Source organism: Arvicanthis niloticus, chromosome 10 (assembly GCF_011762505.2).
Source record: "Arvicanthis niloticus isolate mArvNil1 chromosome 10, mArvNil1.pat.X, whole genome shotgun sequence".
NCBI lineage: Eukaryota > Metazoa > Chordata > Mammalia > Rodentia > Muridae > Arvicanthis > Arvicanthis niloticus.
The window spans coordinates 21,059,874-21,082,624 of NC_047667.1; the positions used below are offsets into that span (position 1 = coordinate 21,059,874).

The 22,751-nt window shown below is 40.4% G+C and overlaps 1 protein-coding gene and 1 pseudogene across 2 annotated transcripts; one reads left to right on the plus strand and one right to left on the minus strand.

Moving 5' to 3' along the window:
• The first annotated feature begins 1,014 nt into the window (after positions 1 to 1,014).
• On the plus strand, positions 1,015 to 22,497 carry Nucks1 (nuclear casein kinase and cyclin dependent kinase substrate 1). Of its 2 annotated transcripts, none has more exons than XM_034512971.2 (7): positions 1,015 to 1,267; positions 11,477 to 11,526; positions 13,973 to 14,078; positions 15,355 to 15,410; positions 19,399 to 19,551; positions 20,989 to 21,135; positions 22,222 to 22,497. In XM_034512971.2, exons 1-7 carry the CDS (start codon positions 1,251 to 1,253, stop codon positions 22,419 to 22,421), a joined length of 729 nt encoding a protein of 242 aa, XP_034368862.1. In that variant the 5' UTR covers positions 1,015 to 1,250; the 3' UTR covers positions 22,422 to 22,497. The 2 variants fall into 2 exon arrangements, with proteins under 2 accessions (XP_034368862.1, XP_034368861.1); XM_034512970.2 differs by having other exon boundaries at positions 1,125 to 1,267; positions 20,986 to 21,135.
• Positions 18,352 to 18,848, minus strand: LOC117716094 (peptidyl-prolyl cis-trans isomerase-like 3 pseudogene; annotated as a pseudogene).
• Positions 22,498 to 22,751: the final 254 nt, after the last annotated feature.

The following is a 22,751-nucleotide window of genomic DNA, read 5'->3' on the forward strand; positions in this document are numbered from 1 at the left end:
CACTATCACAGGCTGGCCTCTAAATCTTCAGCAAATGGGTCCCTAGGGACATAGAATTCAAACTATACCATGAAGTAAATCCTAGGTATTAATAAAAGGATACTGAGCTCTACTTCTGATTTAGGCATTTAGTCTTGAGGCAACCCAAACTACTTTTATCTTCTATTAAAAACTGAACCTAGCACTTAAGCCCGGACTAAAGGCCTTTCAACATAGCACCTTTAGTTCTAATAATAAGGTAGTCTTGTATCCCATTCTATTTATCATAAAACTGAGGTGCAGAGAGGGAAATCTATTCAAGTACTAAGTTGTGGACTTAGAAGATTTTGAAGCAAGTGTTTTGTCACCACTCTCCCTCCTAATCATCATGCATTCACCTCTTTCTCTTTGAAATGCTAATGTCAGAAATTGGGATTTTAATAAGTGTGAATTAGAGCTCAAAGATCAGATTGAATAGAAGATATTCCTTGTGAACATAACTCTCAACTTCAGCAGCGTCACTGAGCCCTGTGAGGTTAACGTTGAAACCAGAGTACAGAATTTCTAAGATTAAGGTCAAATTTTTGAACCTAAGAAATTTCCCTCCAATTCTGAAGTAGTCTCTTAAGTAACGAATCTGCTGCCTATCCCACGAGTCTTGCAATTAGCTGATTTTCAAAATAAACAAGCCAGGAGAAATTAAATCCATTACAGAAACACGTAGTCCACGCTGAACTCTATATAAATCAGGTTATTTGGTAGGGAGTGCAAGACATAACCCAAGCCGAATCTGCAGCTCTGGTGTGGAAACCAGGGGGCGGGCAATCGGCGACCATTTTTGTTTTGCGGCCGTGCGCTCTCAGCGCATCTTGACTAGCAGGACCCCATGGAGGAGGCGGGGCCTATCGGGAAGTGAGGCGGGACTCGGAGGCGTGATGATTCAAATGGACTAATGACTAGGGCGCATCTGACAGAATTCACCAATGAACGGGCGTGCTGGGCGGAGCGCACAAACCCTACGGGTTTGGTTGCACCGCGGCTTTGGCGCATTTTCGGCTGGTTTGATTCATCCATTTTGAAGAGACGGGGGAGCGGGGGGCTCGTCAGATCCAGGGACCTGAAACAAGCAGCCGCGGACTCTGAGAAGTCAGCAGCTCGGGGCTCGGCAGCAGCGGCCTCATCGGCCGGAGCGGGGGGGTGGGGCGCCGAGTGCGCGGGGAGGGGGGTCCTGGTCCTCGGCTCCTCGACTTGGTCGCGCCTCGACAGCGAACATGTCTCGGCCTGTCAGGTCAGTGCGGAGTCCAAGGCCCGAGGCGGGCTGGACGGGCTGGGGTGAGTGGCGAAGAGCCTGGGCAACGGGCCTGGAGTCGTGCTCTTGACTACCACGCGCGGCCTTCTCTCGGGGTCCGCGCGCGCCCTTGCGCGTGGGTGCTCGGTGGCGCGCAGGGTGGCGGCGGCGCGCACCGCCGCCTCCACCCCGCAGGGTCCAGGTCGGCTCCGCGGCCGCCCCGACCTCCGCCATGGCCCTGGCGTGGGCCTTGCGCGCACCAGGCAGACTGTAGGCCGCACCCCTGGATCCTGCTAGATCCTGCGGCTGACCCGGAGACGAACGCGCGGGACCCGGTCCTCCCAAATTTTGCGGGCAGCTAGCATCTTGGCCTGCGAGTTGCCTGTGCCCCGCCGCCCGGCCCCGCCTCCATCCTCCGGTCGAGGCAGGCCCCGCCTCCTAGCCCGGCCTGGGCGGGACCCACGCTTTCTTTTCCCCTTGGGGCAAAAGTGAGTTTTGCCACCGAGCCCCGAAAAATAAGGGCCACAGCCTCTCCCCACTTGGGAGTTCTGAACGCTTTAACCCCAAGTTTTCTCTTTCTACCGCTTGCAAATAAATGCCCTTCCTCCGGGGACGTGCGTGTTAACCGCGCGACCCAAATCCCGTGTGGTTCTCGTTCCCCCTCACCCCGCAGTCCACGTCTCTTGCTACTTCTGTAACCTTCTCTTTTCCCGTGTGAGGTTAATCGTAAATGGACTACGATCCGCTAGCAATCAGACTTTTATTCACGTGGCTTCAAGAAGTTTTCGGTTTCCTCTCACTCGGTGGCCTCCTCTTTAATGTCCTCCAGAGCTGTTATATGGAATGTGCCTTGGGTAGAGGGTGTGGTTTAGTCCAATCTATTGAGGCCTGAGACACAGGGACAGAGACGGAGACCAGAGTCAATACGTTACTTGTACAGGAGCTGTTACCTAGCCCCATTGCCATTGGTTCTTAAGTGTTTTTACAGTTATACATTCTTCTTCATTTCAAGTTTCGGTATCGAGAGTATCCTAATACCAGGATAGGTTTGGATCTGGCAACGGTTTTGTGTCCCACTGTGTCTCCTTGACAAGATAATCTCCTATTGATGGTAGTTTGGGGCTGCATACTCCTCCCACTCGTGAGGTGGAACTGCGGAGGATGAGTTACCTACCAGCTTGCTTTTTCCATTCTATTTCAACTCGCACCTCCAAATTACCATGTCTTCTGTGAAAGCTTTGCTGGTGTTTGAGAAGTAGTCAGTATGACAGTTCCAGGTTATATAGTGAGTACTTTGGGGACATAAAACTAACCAAACTGTACCACCAACTCCAAATACTTTACTCAGGATTTTCGTTGGGCTTGGAAGTAATTCCTGTTTGGTGATATTTTAGCAAATTTGTCTAAATTTGTATCTGCAGCTCAATTATTTTAGGCCTTAGATTCAAGTTAATTGCATAACATAGTCCAGGGTTGAGGAAAAAAGTGAGGTAAACTCTGGGGTGGGGTAGGGGGGCTGGCAGCTTAACTGAGACCTGGATAAAAGTGAGGTCTCTTGTATAATACATTAGTTGGAACTAGAACCTAGGTTTTTTTTTTTTTTTCCTTTGCTAAAAAGATTTTTTTTTTTTTAATTTAATTTGGGGGGAGGGTGTCACACTACATAGCCGAGGCTAGCGTGGAACTTTGTAGACCAGACTGGTTTGAAACAGATCAGCCTGCCTCAGCCTTACAAAAAGGTGAGACACTACTACTCCCATCTCATTTAACTTTGTAACCAGACTGTCCCACTGGGTGGCTATTGAAAGTTAAGTAAAGATTACTGGAATGAAAACTTATGTTTCCCTTTCACATTGTACTTGCAGATAGGGTATGGGCCTGCACTGTGCTTTTAATGCTAAACAACTCCTGCAGGCATGGGAGTACCTCAAAAATGCCCCCTTATTCCACAAAACAATAGTATTGTTTTCTAAAAGGATTTTTTTTGTTCCATTTTTTTTGTTTGTTTGTTTTGTTTTTTTGAGGCAGGGTTTCTCTGTGTAAGAGCCTGGGCTCCCTGGAGCTCCCTCTGTAGACCAGGCTGACATCAAACAGATCTGCCTGCCTCTGCCTCCCAAGTGTTAGAATTAAAGGCACCTGGCCTAAAAGGATATTTTGTTTTGTTTTCAAAGGGACTTAAAAAATTAGGTGGCAAAATTTATGGTAGTAGACATCTATCCAAGTGGCCTACAGAACCTAGATTTTATAGTTAACAGAGTCCTGCTCATTTTTCCACCTCCACAGTGACCACTTGATGAATAATAGTATGTTGCCAGTGTTGATTAAAGCACATAACATATGTCACCTTTTAAAAAGCTTCAGAGGGCTTTTGTGACTCTCAAGCCTTGAAGGAAAACTTGTTGCTCATAAAAGATGAGACCTGGGCAGCACTGTGACACACACCCTTAATCCCAGCACCTGAGGCAGAAGCAGGTGGCTGAGTTCTTGGCTAAATATGGCTATACACTGAGATCCTGCCTTACTTAAAAAGGAAGAAAAGATGCAAAGATTGAGAGTCACCCAGGTTTCTTGGTCCAGGTAGTAAGTACACTTTCTCCTCAGTGGGAAGCCATTCAGATCAGCACTGAGACCTTTGTAGCTGATTATATTGTCTTTGTTTACTTTTTAAAACTTGTTTGTTTTGTTTTTTTTTTTTTAATGAAATTACATTTACTTTCCTGTATGTATGTGGGTATGCACTGCTACCTGTCTGGTTAAGGTCAGAGTACAACTTGTGGAAGTCACCTCTGTTCTTGTTGGTCCTGGGGATTGACTGTAGCCTTGGCACAAGTGCCTTTAGCATCTGAGCTGTCTCACTGGACTTTTCCTCTGAGGTGTGTGTGTGTGTGTGTGTGTGTGTGTATGTATAGAGAGAGGCCAAAAGAAGATGTCTCATGTCCTCTTATCACTCTTTGATGTGAGACATGCTCTGGGACACTTAATTTATTATTGTGGGTGTTGGCATCCAAACTTCTTGTATTCATGAGGCATGGCACTCTATGAGTGTATTGTTTTCTGAGTTTTGTGGGGTTTTTTATTTGCTTGTTTTTTGTTTTTTAAGAATTATTTTGTGCATATGAGTACACTGTAGCTATCTTCAGATACACCAGAAGAGGGCATCATACCCCATTACAGATGGTTGTGAGCCACCATGTGTTTGCTGGCAATTGAACTCAGAACCTCTGGAAGAGCAGTCAGTGCTCTTAACCTGCTGAGCCAGCTCTCCAGCCCTATTTGCTTGGTTTTTGAGCTGGGGTCTTATACAACTCCAAGCCAGTCTTATTTAGACTTGCTGTGTGGTTTTAAGAAATCCCTAGTTCACTGGACAGTGGTGTTGAATGCCTTTAATCCCAGTACTCTGGAAGCAGAGATAGGTAGATCTCTGTAGGTCTACACAGAGAAACCCTGTCTCACAAAATAAAACAAAAAAAGAAATCTCTAGCTTAGTGGGAAATTTGAAAATTGGAGATACTTTAGAATTTAACAAATAAATATAAGAGCATGTGTGTCTAGAGATGAGCCTTTTTTATTTACTTCCAGATGTATATGTGTCTATGAGCAAGTATAGCTTTAAAAGAAATTTCTACCTGTAGACTTTTAATTCTTAAAACATCAGGGGTATTTTATAAATCTAGATGTGATAGTGTATCTTATCATTCCAGTACTTACTAGAGACTGAGGCAGAAATAATGAAACAAGGCCTATATAATGAGATTGTCTTCTAAAAGCCAAAAATAAGGAAAACGTTTTACAGAAATCATAAACTTATAAAGACTGAATAAGGGGTTGGCTTTGCTTTATAAAAGCATAAATTATTAAACCCTCCTCCAGAGACTGGTTGGCCTGGTGAGCCAGTTGCAACTGTTAGGATTAAAGGCAGGCAGCACCATGCCTGCCTGACCTATACATTTTTGTTTTTTGAGATGGGAGTTTCTCTGTAACTTTGGATGTCCTGGAACTCACTTTGTAGCCCTGGCTGACCTTAAGGTAACAGAGATCTACCTGCCTCTGCCTTCCAAGTGCTGAGATTAGAGGCATGCACACCCTCTAATCTCAGCATTTATTTATGTATGTAAGTACACTGTTGCTCTCTTCAGACACACCAGAAGAGGGCATCAGACCCCATTACAGATGGTTATGAGTCACCATGTGGTTGCTGGCAATTAAACTCAAGACCTCTAGAAAACAGTAGATGCTTTTAAACGCTAAGCCATCTCTAGTCCATAAGACAAAGTTTTTTAGATGTAAATTATAAGACATGTATACTGTCAGGTTTTCTGCTGCTGAGTTATAGATGCCTTTGCACCCAAATGTGTGCTCTTAAAATGTTAATTTTACTGTTTGTGACAGGATCATGTAAAGCCAGCAGTTTCTGATTGATTGTTCTACTTCCTCTCGGGATTACAAACCCCTGATGCCAGGCCTAATTTGTATATAGTGTTGAGGTTTTAATCCAAACTTTGTGCATAATGGGCAAGCCCTGATTTTACTTTGAAATAGTTAATTAATTTCATGTACTAAAAAGTTCACTGATTTAAATAAATTCTTTGCCCTTTTTTGGTGTTTTAAATGAGACAGACGTAGCTTTCTGTTAGAGGAACTTGACTAGCATGTATGAAGCCCTAAATTCTACCCCATCATCACAGAAAGGAAACAGAAAAGGTTTATTAGAGCAAAAGAATTCTGTGAAAATGCTGTAGTTTAACAAGGGTTTTCAGTTTCACATTAGGATCTTGGAAGATGGAGAAATCCAGACAGAATGGTGTCTCAGTTAGATGGACAAGTGTTGTAATCTGTTTTTGGCCTGTCATCATGTTGTTTTGTTTTAGGGAAGGAGGCCTGTTTTATTCTTGATGACAGGTGGAGCCTGGTAGCAGGCTGATGACGAAAGATAGGAAGTTCGGAGAAAAAATACATTGAAGTGGTGGTATGAGGGAAGTTGGTAGCATTGTATCGTGAGCTTCAATGTATGATGCAACAAAGACAACGGAGATCTTGGGTTGTGTTTGTGTTTTTAGCAGCGTAAAGTAAAATGAGTAGAACAAGGGCATAGCCCTCATTTATTCTGCTTTCTATCATTTATAAGCCACATCATTACATTTCCTTGTGGGCATTACTGGGCAGATTTTATTTCATCTTTTGTTTGGAAGAGATCAACTAGAGCGTGAAGAAGGCACTTGAAATCTGTCATGGATGAGTTGTTGAACCATATCGTTTAGGGGTTGGGTTAGGTCCTACACTGGGGAGAGATAGGCCGACAGATAGTTTGAATTCAGCCTTGTCTATATACATAACATATAGTGTAACAATACAGAGACTAGAGAGGTTTGTCTATAACATATATTGTAACAATACAGAGACTGTCTCAGAAAAACAAAACCAACCAATAAAACAAAAGCATAGTATTATTTTGAAGGAAAAAAAATGAGGTTAACAAAATGTTAAGGGTTACTCTGAGGACGAAAAGATGGAGTTAACATGGTGATTACAGTAGGTAGAACATGTGAACTAGTCAATAGAAGAAGGTAGAGGCAGATTTGGGCTCTCTATGAAGAACCATTTAATGAGTGAAATTTTTTTGTTATAAACTACCTTGGAGATCATGAGTGGTTCTTAGTTCTCTTTTGGGATTGTGTTGACAAAATTCCAAGGTTGGATAAGATTATTTAGAATTCAATGAATCTGCTCAAAATTACCACTTGTCTCCCTATCACTATCAGAATCTAGTAATGGTTGGTTGGTTGGTTGGTTTTAGACAGCCCTGGCTGTCCTGGAATTTGCTATACAGACCAGGCTGGCTTCAGAACCCACACCTGCCTCTGCCCACCACATGCTGGGATTAAAGGCATACACCTAACAGTGTTTAAACTCTTAAGCAGTTTTTATGGAGCCCAGCTTGGCTACAGAGTAAGATGCTTGCTCTCTCAAGCAAAAAAAAAAAAAAAAAAAATTGAGCCAGGATTGGTGGTTCTCTTCTATAATCCCAGCATATAGGAGGCTTACAGTAGAAAGCGCACCAAAACCTGGGCTCAAAATATACATATAGAAGAGGAAGAGTTGAAGTGATGGCTCAGTGATTAAGAGCACTTGCTCTCCCAGAGGACCCTGCTGCCCACAGCCATCTATAACCAGTTCTGGGGGAGTTAACACCTAGACTTTGTTTCTTCTGGTTTCTTCCCTGAGCACCTGCACACGTGTGGCATTTATTCCCACAAATACCACTTTTTGCATATAGGTTATCAACAGTTTCTCTTCTAAAAGTAAAACCCAAAATTCCAAAGTGTCTCTGCAGTCCATCTGCTTTTGTCCCTAAGTGGCTCTTGAACTTTGGTAGAATTCCAGTCAGAAATAAATGTAGTTATAATCAGCTTTTTGTGAGCTTAGATGTTATGGTGCAGTTTTTCATTGTTACTGTCAATTTGCTCTTTTTCTTTTAAAATGCTATTTATGTACCAAAACGTTGATTCTCAGGCCTGGTAACAGAGGTCTGTGGCCTATAAATTGAAAAGCCTTGCTCTGCAGAATTTCATTCATCTGATAAATGAGATGTTGACCACCAACTATCGAATGAAGTTAGCAAATGGGTGTGTGTAAGGGGATGCCATTTGAGTGTCTTGTGCCAAAAGAGTGTTGGGTCCTCTGAAACTGGAGTTAGAAGTGGTTGTGAACAACTATAGATTGTTTAAAAATCTCTTGGATTTAATTTTTTTTAATGGCTGTGCTCTGTGTGATGTAAAGTTTAAGTTCTGATAATTAGGGTTTGTGTTTGACAGTCAATTACCAGTGTTAATTCAGCTATCCCTACTTAGATTTAAGATAGATGTGCAGACTTGTTACAGCTAAATTCTGTGATATACAGCTTTAATGCCAGTCTGGTCTACAGAGTTCCAGGCTAGTCAGAGCTACATAATGAGACCTAGTCTCAAAACAAAACAGAGAGCTGAGTTCCATGACCTCAGTTTCTCACTGTAGAATTAAGGAGGTTAAGTGAAATATTTATTTATTTATTTATTTATTTATTGTATGTGAGTACACTGTAGCTGTCTTCAGACACACCAGAAGAGGGCATCAGATCCCATTACAGATGGTTGTGAGCCACCATGTGGTTGCTGGGAATTGAATTCATGACCTCTGAAAGAGCAGTCAGTGCTCTTAACCACTGAGCCATCTTCCCAGACCCAAGTGAAATAATTTTAAAACATGGTAATTTCTAATTCTAAGACACTATACTCCTTCATTCTTCAGAGGGAATACTTTTTCTTACAGCAGACAAATGAAGTTCCTAGTATGTGAGCCCAACATTTTTGGGTTTTGTTTTTTAAATTACTGTGTGTGGGTATGGTATGCACGTGTCACATAGTGCATGTGAAGGCTGAAGGACAACTCTGGGAGGCATTCTCCTTTTCTACCGCGTTGGTCCTAGGGATTGAGGTCAGGTCATCAGAGTTGGTGACACGCACCTTTACCCATTTTACCAACCCTCAACTTTCTGTTGCATATTTAGTAGGAAAAAATTGATAATTACAATTAAAGTTCTCTTGCTTTGGGTGAGGGTGTTAGCATCTTATGTAGCACAGGATAGCTTTGAACTCACCTGTGTAGCTGAAGACCTGATCCTCCTGCCTTTACCTCCCAAGTGCTGAGATTATAATTTTGACCATCGTGCCTCACCGTAAAAATCCTGTCACCTTTAAATTACTTCCCCCTTACCCATGTTTGAGACCAAATAGTTGCTTGTAAACAAGCATTCCCTGCCCCAATTTTATTTGGGTTGGGGAGCCACTAATAAAACATTATACTGCTGAATTATATATACTCTGGCCCCCAAAGTGTATTTTTTTTTTCCTTTTTATTTAAAGCAAAATCTCTCTGGATAGCTAAGGCTGACTTCACATACAACAACATAATCCTCCTGAAACTGGGGCATTCATGTTTCCTTATGTTGGAGATTTTCTTTCTAGTACAAAGTTTTTAGACTTGTTTGGATGGAACTCCCATTGACTTAAATGATGGAAATTGCTATAATGCAATTGATGCCTCTAAAATACTGTTTGGGACTAAAGGGGTGGTTCAGTGGTTAAGAGCACTTCAGATGACTCAGGTTCAAGTCCCAATACCTACATGTTATTGGCTCACAACTGTCCATAACTCCAGTTTCAGAGGATCTGTTGCCCTCTTCTGAATGAACTGTGATTAAGAAATCAAATGAATACTCTTCTCAACCTAAAAGGAACCTTGAAAATGCTGGAAATAAATTAACATAAAAGAAAGGAGGTAGAAGTAATAACAACTGATTTTTATTAGTCATTATTTACCTATCACTCATTCCTGGGACAATCTTGAGTCACTTTGTTTTAAGATTTATTTTTGCTGGGTGTGGCACATGTTTTTAATCCAGAGGCAGGCAGGTCTTTGAGTTCAAGCTGGCCAAGAGTATTTAGTAGACACTGTCTACATACATACATACATACATACATACATACATACATACAAACAAACATTGCTAGTTATGTGTAAGTGTGTACGTGTGGAGTCCAGAGGAGTGGATAAGAGTCTTTAGAGCTAGATTTATAAGACTTGATGGCCACCTGCTGGGAATAGACCTGGCCAAGAGCCACATATACCACCCAGCTTTGTCTCCAGCCCCACAACTGAGTAGTTCATATTCCTGATTTTACAGTTGAAAAACCATGGTCAGTGAGGGAAATCCCTTACTCAAGGACATAGAACTAGTTTGTGGCAGAGCCCTGATTCATTCTAGTTTAGTCATCTGTGCTGTGTTGAAATTCTATATTTGCTCACGTTTCTGGTAGGTATTGTTCAACTGGAGAGTTAGTTCCACTTGGCATTTAAATAGTAGAAGTTTGAGACTAGGGCTTTCTGTAGCCCAGCCCAGTGCACCTTAGACTCCTGACCTTCTTGGGGGCTGGGATGACAGGTGTGTGCCACCATTTCTGGCTCCCTAGTAGGATTTTGATTAGACTTTTGTTTGTTTTGGCTAGGAATAGATAGAACAGAACATCTCATGCCCTTGTACTTAAGTAATCTCCCTCTTAAATGTTAAATTTTGATCGTAGTAGATTTTCTCAGTTTCCAGTGTCACAAGACCAAGTTCATTTAAAAGGTACTTTTTAGCTGTAATACAACAAGCATCCAAACACTTTTCTTTCAGGTTCCTTATATGAAATGTTGTATGTGACCTGTGCACATTCTCCTCTACACTTCAAAATCATCTCCAGATTTCATAATTTTCATAGAACAAAACTGAAGGCAAAATTCCATTGGTTGGGTGTGGTAGATACACATCTGTAATTATAGCAGGAGATCCTGAGTTTAAGTCAATTTTTGCTACATAGTGAGATTCTGTCTCAAAACAAGCAAACACCATTAGGCAACCTTATCACTTGTAGCTCCAGCTCCAGATCTGAGACCTTTTTCCTCACTCCATGGATACCAAAACACATGGTATGCATGCACAGACATAGATAACATCCATATATGTATACAATGTTTCTTTTGTTTTAAAGCATCCTTTGAGTACACCAGTAAAAAAAATTTTTTTCTGAAAGTTTAATGTTATCATATTTGATAGCATTATAACTATTATACCTTACAAAGCTGTTTTTTGCCTAGCAGTAATCTTGTTTTTTCACATATAAGTGTTTGTATATATAACAGTAAGAATAAAATAACAGCCATGCATTGTGACTCATATCATTAATCCCAACACTGGGGAGGCAGAAGAAAGAGAATCTTAGAGGACAGCCTGGTCTGTATAAGCAGGTTCTAGGACAACCATGTCTACATAATATATGGGAATGGGGTGGTAAAATAATACTTAAAAATTTAACCTGTGGATGTAATAGTCTATATATAATGAATGCACATGGTGAGCTTGCCTGTTGTGTTTTAGGAGAGGTGGAAAATGTAAAATTTGAGAACAGTGTTTAAGTTGTTACTGGGGTGAGTAGTGTAAGTCTGAGACACTTTTGTTCTTTGAGGCAGAGTTTACCCACCTCTCTCCTAAGAACTGAATTAAAGGCATGCACCATTACACCTGGCCTAAGAATCTTTATTCTGTTTATAAAACTAAAATGAGTATTCTGATGTTTCAGAAGGTGTACTTTTTTTTTTTTTTTAATAATAATCTGAATTTGTCTCTTTCTACAGAAATAGGAAGGTCGTTGATTATTCACAGTTTCAGGAGTCAGATGACGCAGGTATGTCTTGTTGCTGTAAATGTGGTTCTAGAAGACATGTTTTGTGCTGACACACAGTCAGCTTATATACTTTATGTCATGCTTTTAGTAGTCTCTGTTATTTAAAATTACTCAGTAGTGTGTGTCAAAGAAAACAGGCAAAGGGACTTGCCCATTTTTCTTTGAGATAAGGTCTGCTATGTGACCTCGGCTGTCCTTGAACTCAAGCCTCACAATGGTTGGATCCCAGGTGTGTTCCACTTGCCTGGCCTGTAACTTTTTTTGTAAATCATTGAAATGAACACCTGACTTTTTTTTATCTGGTTTTAGGATCCAAAGGTTAATGTTCAGTAACTGATGCAGTTTTTATTTGTGTAAAATACCCACTGCTAACTAAACTGGGACTTGAACCCTGGTCATCTGGAAGATCAACCAGTGATCTTAATTTTACTTTATAAAGATAATGTACCCCTTGAGAAGGCTTGGAAGATAAACAGATGAATTTAAAAGTTGATAAGTAATTTCGTCTCTGAAACATACCAGAAATTGTTCTAAATGTTTATGTTTAATAAAGTTTTGGTTGGGGGCAGGTAGACAAGGTTTCTCTATGCCCTGGCTGTTCTGGAACTCACTGTGTAGACCAGGCTGGCCTCTCTCAGCAGTCCACCTTGTGCCTCCTGAGTGCTAGAATTAAAGACATTCATCACCAGGCCCAGTCCTAAGAAGTTATTTTTGAAGAGCACGGCTGTTGTGGGATCTCTTGTCTCCTTTGACACGTAGGGAACTGAAGTAGAGTTGAGACTTGGTGTCCCTTGGTTTGGGTATAGCTCTGTTGACCTTTTTCTTCTCGCCTTTCACCATCTTTTAAAAATGCAGTTGAACTGCAGTATGGCTCAGCAGGCAGATGCTTCATGCCCAGTCTGACAACTGAAGTTACCCCCAGAATACCCATGGTGGAAGGAGAGAACTGCTCCTACAGATAGTCTTCTGTCTGCTACACTAACAGTACATGTTTGGTTGTTTTGTTGTGCTGGTTTTTTGTTTGTTTTTTTTTAATATGCCTAAGGGTCTTGCTGTTGGATTTTGGGCACTGCTCTCATCACACTTAGGGCTGTTTTTCTCTTCCTCTTCCTTTTCTTAAGTTATTTTTAAGAAGCAAAGGACCTGAGTTTAGGTCAATATCCTGTGTTCATGTACACATACCCACATATACCCTATACACACATAGTTAAAATAAGTATTGCTATTAATGATTAGAATTAAATTCTAAAAATGGTTAAATTCTATTACAGAATTTATAATGAATCCAGCAATTTAAGAATTGCTGGAGTGCCAGCCTCCTTCTCATTTCTCACCATTACTTGTAGAAGCAGAGCAACAGCTTTGAGAGTAATCAGCAGCTATAGTGAGTGTTTCTCATGAGGCTTTTGAAATTGTAGGGTGTTTTCCTAACGTTAGAAGAATCCAGAGTATGTGATACATTTATTACTTCAGTTAGAGTAATTTACTTGATTACAGTATTGTGAATATTGTGTTAAGAGTGTAGAATTTGAAACCAGATATTGTGGCGCACACCTTTAATCCCAGCAGTTCAGGCAGAGGCAGGCGGATCTCTGAATTCAAGAATGACCAGTGCTATACAGAGAGAAACTCTGGAAAAAAAAAAAAAGATTGTGGAATGTTAGGTTCTTATTTTCTAATGATTATGATAAAACCATACTGCTATAATTTTCAAAAGAATATATTAAGTTGTTAAAGCATGGGGAAATCCTGAACTAAATGGGAGTGTTACAGAATAACAGCTATGGTATGGATGTGTGGCCGGTTTTATATAAGGACCAGACACTATGTAAAATGGAATTAAAATAGGTGAGACTGGGGGTGTGAATTTTATTTATTTTTAGTTGTGTGTTGCTTGTTTGTGATGCATATGCATAAGAGTGGGCCAAAGTTGAAGTTAGGAAAGCTTTGAATGAGTTCTTCTACCATGGCTTCTAGGGATCTAAATCAGTCTTAGGCTTGCACAGTCAAGTGCCAGGAACTGCTGATCCATCTTGCTTTTCCCTTTTAAATTATTTATTTTTATGGTAATAGAAATAGAGCTCAGTCTTCTGCATGTTAGGTAATAAATGTTCCTAGTCCTAAGTTTTTAAAATACTTTTTTGTTTGTGTGTTTTACCTGCGTGTGTGTCTGATATCTCCAGAGGCCAGAAGAGAGGACATCATCAGATCCTCTGGAGCTAGTGTTGGGAGCCACTGTGTGGGTGCTGAGAATCAAGCCTAGGTCTCCTGGAAGAAGAGCATTTGTGCTCTTAACCACTGAACTATCTCTCCACATTCCCCCCCCCCCTTTAAAGGAACTATGGGGGGAGATCTGGTCCCATTTATTTAAAAAGCATGAGGAGTAATGTCTGATTTCAGCATGTAAACACAGTTAACTGAATTTGAAATTTTTTTTCTTATTTAGATGAAGATTACGGAAGAGATTCAGGCCCTCCTGCTAAGAAGATTCGATCATCTCCCCGAGAGGCTAAAAATAAGAGGCGATCTGGAAAAAATTCACAGGAAGACAGGTAGGAGGCATCATTGTTGGTATCTTCCTACTTACATTGTCTGAAGTAAAGACAGTCTATGGGCTACAAACTGGTGAGGTTTCTCTGTGCAGTCTGTTTCTCATTATGGAGGTGTGCTTCAGGCGTGGAGGGTCAGCCTCTTCCCCAGAAGCAATTTGGTCTCAGCTATTAATCAGCAGTGAGCTTCAAGAATGCTTCTTGCTGGAACTTAAGAGCATGAGCCAAAAGAAAGTTTTAAGTTCTGATTTGTTATCAAAGGTTGGTGTTGACATTTCATTGTAGTCCTCTTCAGTTAGATCTATAGCAGAATCATAACTAAAGATGGTACAGTTCTAAGCTTTGGATTCTATTGAATTGTACTTTAAAACAAGTCTTTCTTGTTCAGGTAATCATTTTTGACAGTTGCCTTTCCCTAATTTTTTTTCTCTTCTTACTGTAGTGCTAACAGTGGAGCCTGGATCTTACATGTGCTCCAAACCTCTGTTCCCCTACTTTTAGAAATGTGTTCACATGAGTTGCAGTTGAACTGTAAAATAGCTACATTGAGAGTAGGATGATTAAATTTTGCTCCTGGTTTTCAATGTGCACAAACACTTTTCATAGTATATTACTTGAAAACGTGGTGGGTGGAGTAGGAGAATATTAGTGTCAGGTTGTATTGTGCTTTATGTCATTTACTTCTTACAACGCATCTATAAGGTTGAGAATTTGTTAATTGAAGCAGGGAGTTGCCAAGGAATTAGAATAGCAGACTCTGAGACTATACCTGGGGGAACTCAAACTTTACTTTTTACCGTCATGCTATAGCACTCCCAACTGTTCCTCTTACATACAGATGCCAGTTCAAGGAAAGAAAGAATATTTCTTGAGCATTATAAAAATCTTGGAGGCTGGAAAAATGGCTCAGTGACACTGGTGGTCATTCTAGAGACCCAAGATCTATTTTCAACATCCACATAACAGCTCACAACTATCTGCAGTCCTAGATTCAGGGGATCTAATGCCATCTTCTGGTCGCCATGAGCATTGACTGCAGAGATCTGTCTGTCTCTGCCTCCCAAGTGCTGAGATTAAAGGCGTCTACTACTATACCCAGTGTAGGGTCCTGTTTTTAGTATAGGCTAACCTAAAAAACTGTGTAGCCCAGTGTGGGTCTGAGCTGGTGTCAGTCCTCCTGTCTGACATCCTTACCTTGGGATTACAAGTGTAGCCACAGTGATCTTTCAACCTTTGATCTAAGAATTTTAAGTGTTTTCTTTTTTCTTTTGCCTTATAGTGAAGACTCGGAAGAAAAAGATGTGAAGGCCAAGAAGGATGATTCTCATTCAGCAGGTAAACCATATTTATCGTAGTAGTGGGCCATTTCCTCCTGGTCCCAAGCTCCCAGAATAACAACTCTGAGATTTAAAATGTACTTACAAACATCTTGACTGTAAACTTTGGCTTGTTTTGACTGGCTCATAAATTAATAGCCCATTCTAATCTAGGTTCTGCCATGTGGCAGACTACCTTTCTTCAGATTTCCAACCCTCCCCACACCTGGCTTTACCCTACAATCCTTTTCCTGTGAGATGTCCCGCCTTCTATTTTCTGCCTCAGCTACAGGCCAATCAGCTTTAATTGACAGGTATTGCATCCATACAGTACACAAGAGATTTTCTCTATAAGGAATAGTTCATCATTTATTAACGAGCAGTTTTATATGTCAGATTCTTTCAAATACTGGGATTATAAAAACATTTCTATTTTCACAGAGGTAAAAATTTATTCTCCATCCTGTTGGCTGATTAGGTTTTGGTTTGGTTTGGTTTGGTTTTTTTAAGTATCTACAGGTTATTTTCATGCAAAATTGAGATTAAAACCCTTTTATTAGTGGGGGAGGGAGGGGGGCAGAGAAATGGTTCAGTGATTAAGAGCACTGGCTGCTTTTCCAGGGGACCCAAATTCAATTTCCAGTACCCTCATATTGGGTTTCTACTGTCCACAACTCCAGTTCCAGGGAACTTGACACCCTCACATGGACTGTATGTAGACAAAACACCAATGTACATTTTTTTTTTTAAAGATGAAGTCTAAAATACTTTATTTTGTTGTTTGCAACAGCATCTCATTATATGGCCCTGGTTGTCCTGGAACTCATTATATAGACCAGGCTGGCCTCAGTTTACCTGTATCTGCTTTTGAGTGCTGGTTTAAAGGTGTGTGCCATCATGCCCCCCAGTTGATAATCAACTTGTATATGAATAAAGAAATTATAACTAAGTAAAAGCAATAGCCATATGAAAAAATATGAAAAAATTAAAAGAATGAATGTGAATCAGATATGGTGGAATATGCCTAAAATGTCAGCATTCTAGATTGCTGCAAAGTACAAAGCCGACCAAGGTTCCATAAGGAGAACCTATCTGTCTCAAAGGGCCTTTAATTTTGAGATAGGTTTTGCAAAGGACTTGAGTTATGTTTCCAGTGCGCACATCTGGTGGCTTACAACTTTCTGTAACTCTTCCTCTGGGGAAATGAGATATCTCAGGCCTTCTCAACCAATTGTGTTTACATGCACATAATTTACAAGTATGCATAATTGAAAGTAAAATACCTCAGCAGGTAGATCTCTGAGTTTGAGGAAAGCCTGGTCAATCCTACTGTTGGTGTTTTAACTCTTGAGGATTGAGAGTTGTAGTCCTTAGTGTCTCTTGGTACTTTAATTTTGACCAGTATGCCCCTCCTTTGTCTTCCTGGATGTCCCTTTTCTTGATACTGTTGAATAAAAATACAAAAGAGAATCAACATTCTGCTAGCTAAATTTTCTCTGCTGAGATGTTTCGCCTTCCTTACTACTTAAGTTGTCCCCTAAGATAATGTAGCGTGGTCTGGCATTCATTTGCCGTGTGAGCACTAATTTGAATTTCCTGCCTTTATTGAGTTTGAGTGCTCTGTACTTGTATTAAGCACAACTCCTCCCAAGTCAGTTTGGTTTATGGTTTGCATTAGTCAGCTTTATTCTATAATTGTCTCTAGATGAGAGTTTTGGCACTACCCTTTTCTGGTCTCTGTGGACCTAAGGCATGTACATTACATAAACATACATTCAGACGAACACTGGTACATATTAAAAGTAAAGACATAGTACCTTTTACTTACTCATTCTTTGAGAAGAACACATATATAACACATTTTGATCACAACTATCCTCCACCACTCTACTCCAACTCCCTGAAGTTGGGAGTAACTCCCAACACGCACCCCTTCTAATTTCATGGTGTGTGTGAAACACACAACAGCCTCACAAAACTCAACCATGGCTTAGGAACTCTTTGACAGTCAATAGCTCCTGCAAAGTGACCTGTTAGTTTGCCCATGCTCTGGTGGAAGACCTCATACCCATTCACACATTGACAACACTAATTGGACTTACTGGCTTATTTAAACACACATTCATGCGTGTGCAAACACACACACACACACACCATGTCTTGAAAAAATCCCAAAAGAAGAAATGAGTGAATGAATGAATTGAAGTTTAGTCTGAAACTAGTAGGTTAGCAGCCTGCCTTACATTGAGCAAACTAACCATTGATGAAACATTAATTGCAGTATATGAGAATAATTTTTATAAGCTTGTTTACAAGATCTTTAGCTGTCTCATCTAAATGTGTTTTAAATATTTCTCTCTGCCTGATTCTAAATTGAAAAGGTCACCAGTTCATTGAAAGGAATAATAGTTTAATATTGTTTTTGTGTTTTATATTTTAGGAGAGAGATAATTGGAAGGCCTTCTTCTATTTTAAAGTTTTTTTTTTTTTTTACTTTAGCTTCTAAACTCTGTAAACGTAGATTCACATATAATTGATAATTTTAAGATTAAACAGCTATAAGTTTAAAGTGTTAGAGGAACTGTGTTCATAATTTTTAATTTATAATTTAGCTTTGCATTTTTTTAAAGTATACGCCTAACCCAGGCATGATGGCACAGACAGGTAGGTCTCTGTAATTTTTGTGACCACCCAGGTCTTTATCACAATACATTTATTTTAATTTTTTTTTAATAAAAAAGACATTGCTTTCCATTTAAAGTAAACATATTGAACAACAGCAATGGCACAGAATATGCTCAAGATGGGGGTGGGGGCATGTGAAGCTGCGGGGCTCTCACATGGAGCCTATCACTGTAAATACCAGAAGGATTAGTCTCTGACAGAATCAGAACTGGATAAACCACAGTGGGTGTGTTCCAGTTAAGTGTTTGCCAAGTGTATGTCTGGGTCTGTTACAGCTACTGAGCAAATGGGTTGGCATGAATAGTTATGTCCTTAATGTGTACATCATTAAGAGGTCTGTATGTCTCCTCATTTACTGGGAACTATGTGTTACCTTTCCAAACACTTGTGTATTTCATGTCCAAGTGGGGCTGCTTGCCATAGGTGATGAGGAACTGAGACCCATTGGTATTTGGCCATTATTAGTCATAGATACAACACCTTGACCATTGTGCTTCAGATAGTCACTGTATTCATCCTCAAACTTCTTGCCCCGATACTGCTACCTCTTTCTCCAGTACCTGTTGGATCTCCTGTTTGAACCATGAAGCCCTTGATATTTCTATGAAACACACAGCCGTTATAGTAATTACTGGCACAAAGCCATGAAATTCTCACATGTTTTGGGTGTTCTCTCACAGAAGACTTCTATCTTGATATCTCCTACATCTGTATGCAGTGTCACAGACATTCTCCTTCTTGATGGTTCTAGGAAGCACTATTTAATTTTTCAAAGCTCTATAGAGAAAACTTGAAAATGAGTTTCTAATCCTACTTCACTCAGCACCACTGCTGCGGGAACAGAAACGCCTCAACCATAGATACTGGCGTGCCTGTGGGTTCCAAAGGAGGTTCGTGCTCCACCTCATTCTTAATTTAAGTTGATTTTTAACATTAGCACTATATTTTTAAGATTTTTTTTTTTTTAAGATTTATTTCATGTATGTGAGTACACTGTCGCTATCTTCAGACACACCAGCAGGTGGCATCAGATGCCCGTTACAGATGGTTCTTGAACCGCTATGTGGTTGCTGGGAATTAAACTCAGGACCTCTGCAAGAGCAGTCAGTGTTCTTAACCGCTGAGTCATCTCTTCAGCCCAAGATTTATTTTTTTTTTTTAAATCAGTCTTCGAAGTACAAATAGGTCTTGAACTCTTCATCCTCTAAGTAGAATTTTTTAATGGTAGATTTCATTTCTTTTTGAATGAATAAGCTGTTACATCCTGTATCTGCAGATGCAAAATTTTTGATTGTTGTATCACTGTAACTTTTATATTGCAGAAGACAGTGAAGATGAAAAAGATGATCATAAAAATGTACGCCAGCAACGACAGGCAGCATCTAAAGCAGCTTCCAAGCAGAGAGAGATGCTCTTGGAAGATGTCGGCAGTGAGGAGGAGCCGGAAGAAGATGATGAGGCACCATTCCAGGAGAGTATGTAAAGTTGCCTACTGTTCTTTACTTGCTGGTTTAGATGGATTATGCTACAGCCCATGTTGCTACCAACTTACTGTGTAGCTGAGGGCGACCTGGAGCTGCTCTGATGCACCTCATCTACCGTTCCTGGTTTAATGGAGATGTGGGGCTCTAACCCAAGGCTGCATGGTGGTCAAGATTCTGTCAGTGAAGCTGCGGCTCCAGTCCTGGTCCTTCTTTGCAGTTGTAGTTTATGATTTTGGCTTAGTATTTTCTAGGTAAATGTTTGTATCCAGTTCCTTATATTAAGTAGATGTTACTTGTTAAAAGATAAAACTGCATCTGTAGTGGTACTTGCCCATCTTGAGACAAAAGGAAATGAAAAAAATAGAACTATGAGGATAGGGAGATGGCTCCGCTTCTCTTCCAGAGGATTTCGCATGCATGTGTATTTATATAAGTGAAAAATAAAAACATTTTTTAAAGATTTAGTAGAATTTGGCAATAGATCTATCCAATCCTGAATTTTAAAAAGGTGATGACTGCTATACATTTGATATATACATTGATACATTTGATATATACATTGACTTTTTTTTTTACATAATCAGAGAATTTTGTGGTTGTTCATCATTTATCAGTTTCTATTCTGTGTTCAAACACCGAATGAATATTATAATAATCATTAATAATGGATACTGTGTTTACGATTTGCACCTTAGCCTGGCAGAGGATTTAGACTTCAACGTGCGCGCGCGCACACACACACACACACACACACACACGCGCACACACACACGCACACACACACACACACACACACACACACACACACAGGTTGTTCAGATTATATGAAGTCCTACTTTATATAGAGTATTCTTGTTTGATTATTCACACTTGGTAGTAAAAAAACTACCAGATCAGTTCAGGTTAGTTTCAACAGTATACACGAGAGTGATACAACTACCAAGAGTCACTTGGTATTTAAGGCTTTTATCTTCTAGTACTAGGATTCAAAATAATAGGGCTCTGCACAGTGAGTACAGGCAAGTGCTGTATCTCTGAGCTGTTCATTTCCAACCTTGTCTGGTCTCCCTATGTGGCTAGAGCTGGCTTTAAATTTGCCATCTTCTGACTTAAGCTTCTTGGATGCTGGGACCAGATCTTGTGTCTTACACATTCCATTTTCAACAAGTTCTTCAAAAGAGTTGTTGATAAGTTTAAAAAAGAAAAAGTATTTAGAATAAGTCAGTCACAGTAGCATATGTAAGGTCTGTACTGTACCCATTCTACAGTGGGCAAGGCCGACTCCAAAGCTATGCCTTCTCACTGACTCAGTAGCGCTTAGCTCCCATGCCCCGCTCCTCCAGCATTCTCAGCACTCTTTCCCTTTGTTCACTTGGAAGGATGTGTACATTTAAGTTGGACGTTGAAATTCTTCTTTCCTCTCAGAAGATTCTGGCAGCGACGAAGATTTCCTAATGGAAGACGACGATGATAGTGATTATGGCAGTTCAAAAAAGAAAAATAAAAAGATGGTTAAGAAGTCCAAACCTGAGAGAAAAGAAAAGAAAATGCCCAAACCCAGACTAAAGGCTACAGGTGAGGCCTGTGAGGAAAACCACATTTTTCAAGAACTAAACTGTTGCCTCAGCATTGGTCCTGTATCTCGTAGAAATACAAGAAAGCCAAAGGGGTTCTGTCTTATACATGTGCCTTTGCTCCCTTTAAGACTGCTGAGGGCTGGAGAGATGGCTCAGTAAGAGCTCATACTGCTTCCAGAGGACCCAGGTTCAGATACACAGCCACATTGGGTGACTAACAGCTAGCTCTGACTCCAGCTGACTTACGCTGCATGCATGCACAGGCACACACATAAGCATATAATTAAAAATGATACAGTCTTGGAAAAAAACAAACAGAATGGGCTGAAGGGATAGCTCAGTGGTTAAGAACATTGGCTGCTCTTCCAGTAGACTTGAGTTCAATTCCAGGCACCTACATGGCCACTTAGAATTGTCTGTGAGTCCATTTCCGGGTAACTTGACGCTTTCACACAAACATGAATGCAGGCAAACACCATTATATAGAAAATAAAAATAAGTTAGATATTTTTTTTTTAAATGAAAAGAATCAGTGGGCCTGAACTATATGTAGGAGTGAGCTCTTCGTTTGAGGGCACAGTGTTCCTTACTCTATTCAGGGTCCAGTGGCTCTATCTGGGGCCAATAGTCCTAGCAGCTGGGGAAAGCTCTCTGTCCTCATCCTCTGTTCTGTCAGGATAAAACGATACTGATCACAAAAACAAAACCACCCTTGAGAGTAAAGGTTTATCTCCTGGGTCTTCAAAGCTTTTGCCAGGTATTTTTCTTGGTTGGCGCTAGTTTGTTAAATCAGACATCTAGATTTGCTTAGAGTTTTATTCTAGCAAATATAATTAATATTTTTTTTTGTTATAAAGTTTTACTCATCTCTCCATCCTTTGAGGGTGATGGAGCTCCAGAACCTGTTTTTTGAGCTCTAGTTTCTGCTCAGAACATTAAGTTATCCTCATTAGAAATAATGCGGCTTTTCTTGTGTTTCCTTTTTAGTAAAATGGGATTCATTTTTATAAAGACTTTTGTTTTTGTAGCTGATTTTTTAAGGCATTTTTTTCTGTTTCCCAAATTGTCACTTTCCATATTTCAGTGACGCCAAGTCCAGTGAAAGGCAAAGGGAAAGTGGGTCGCCCCACGGCTTCAAAGACATCAAAGGAAAAAACTCCTTCTCCCAAAGAAGAGGAGGAGGAAGCAGAAAGCCCTCCAGAAAAGAAGACGTCTGCAAGCCCCCCACTCGAGAAGTCTGGAGATGAAGGGTCTGAAGATGAGGCCGCATCGGGGGAAGATTAAAAGTGATATTTGGGGAGAGGTTTTATTAAAAAAAAAAAACAAAAAAAACAAAAAAGGAAACCTTCGTAGGACACGGTTTGGGCTGTGGCTTGACTCATGGGCTTTCAGTGCTATTTCATTTGTCTAGAATAATGTTTTTCTCTCTTTCATCTATCTCTCTCAAAACCATTGTATGCTGACGTGTTTAAGTTGCCATTTTGTCTCATAGCCTTTTCTTTGCTAGTCCCCTCCCCCCCACAAAAGCCATGTCAATTAATCACTGGATTGACTGTTTTATCTTTGTATTTTTAATGGAGGGAAGGAATGCCATGGCTGCAAAGCAATACAATT

What these genes read in the sequence shown, in the direction of transcription:
- Nucks1 (XM_034512970.2), top strand. An exon ending in GGATGATTCTCATTCAGCAG is followed by an intron (nt 15,411 to 19,398) that starts GTAAACCATATT and finishes TTTATATTGCAG; the next exon opens with AAGACAGTGAAGATGAAAAA. An exon ending in TGAGGCACCATTCCAGGAGA is followed by an intron (nt 19,552 to 20,985) that starts GTATGTAAAGTT and finishes CTTTCCTCTCAG; the next exon opens with AAGATTCTGGCAGCGACGAA.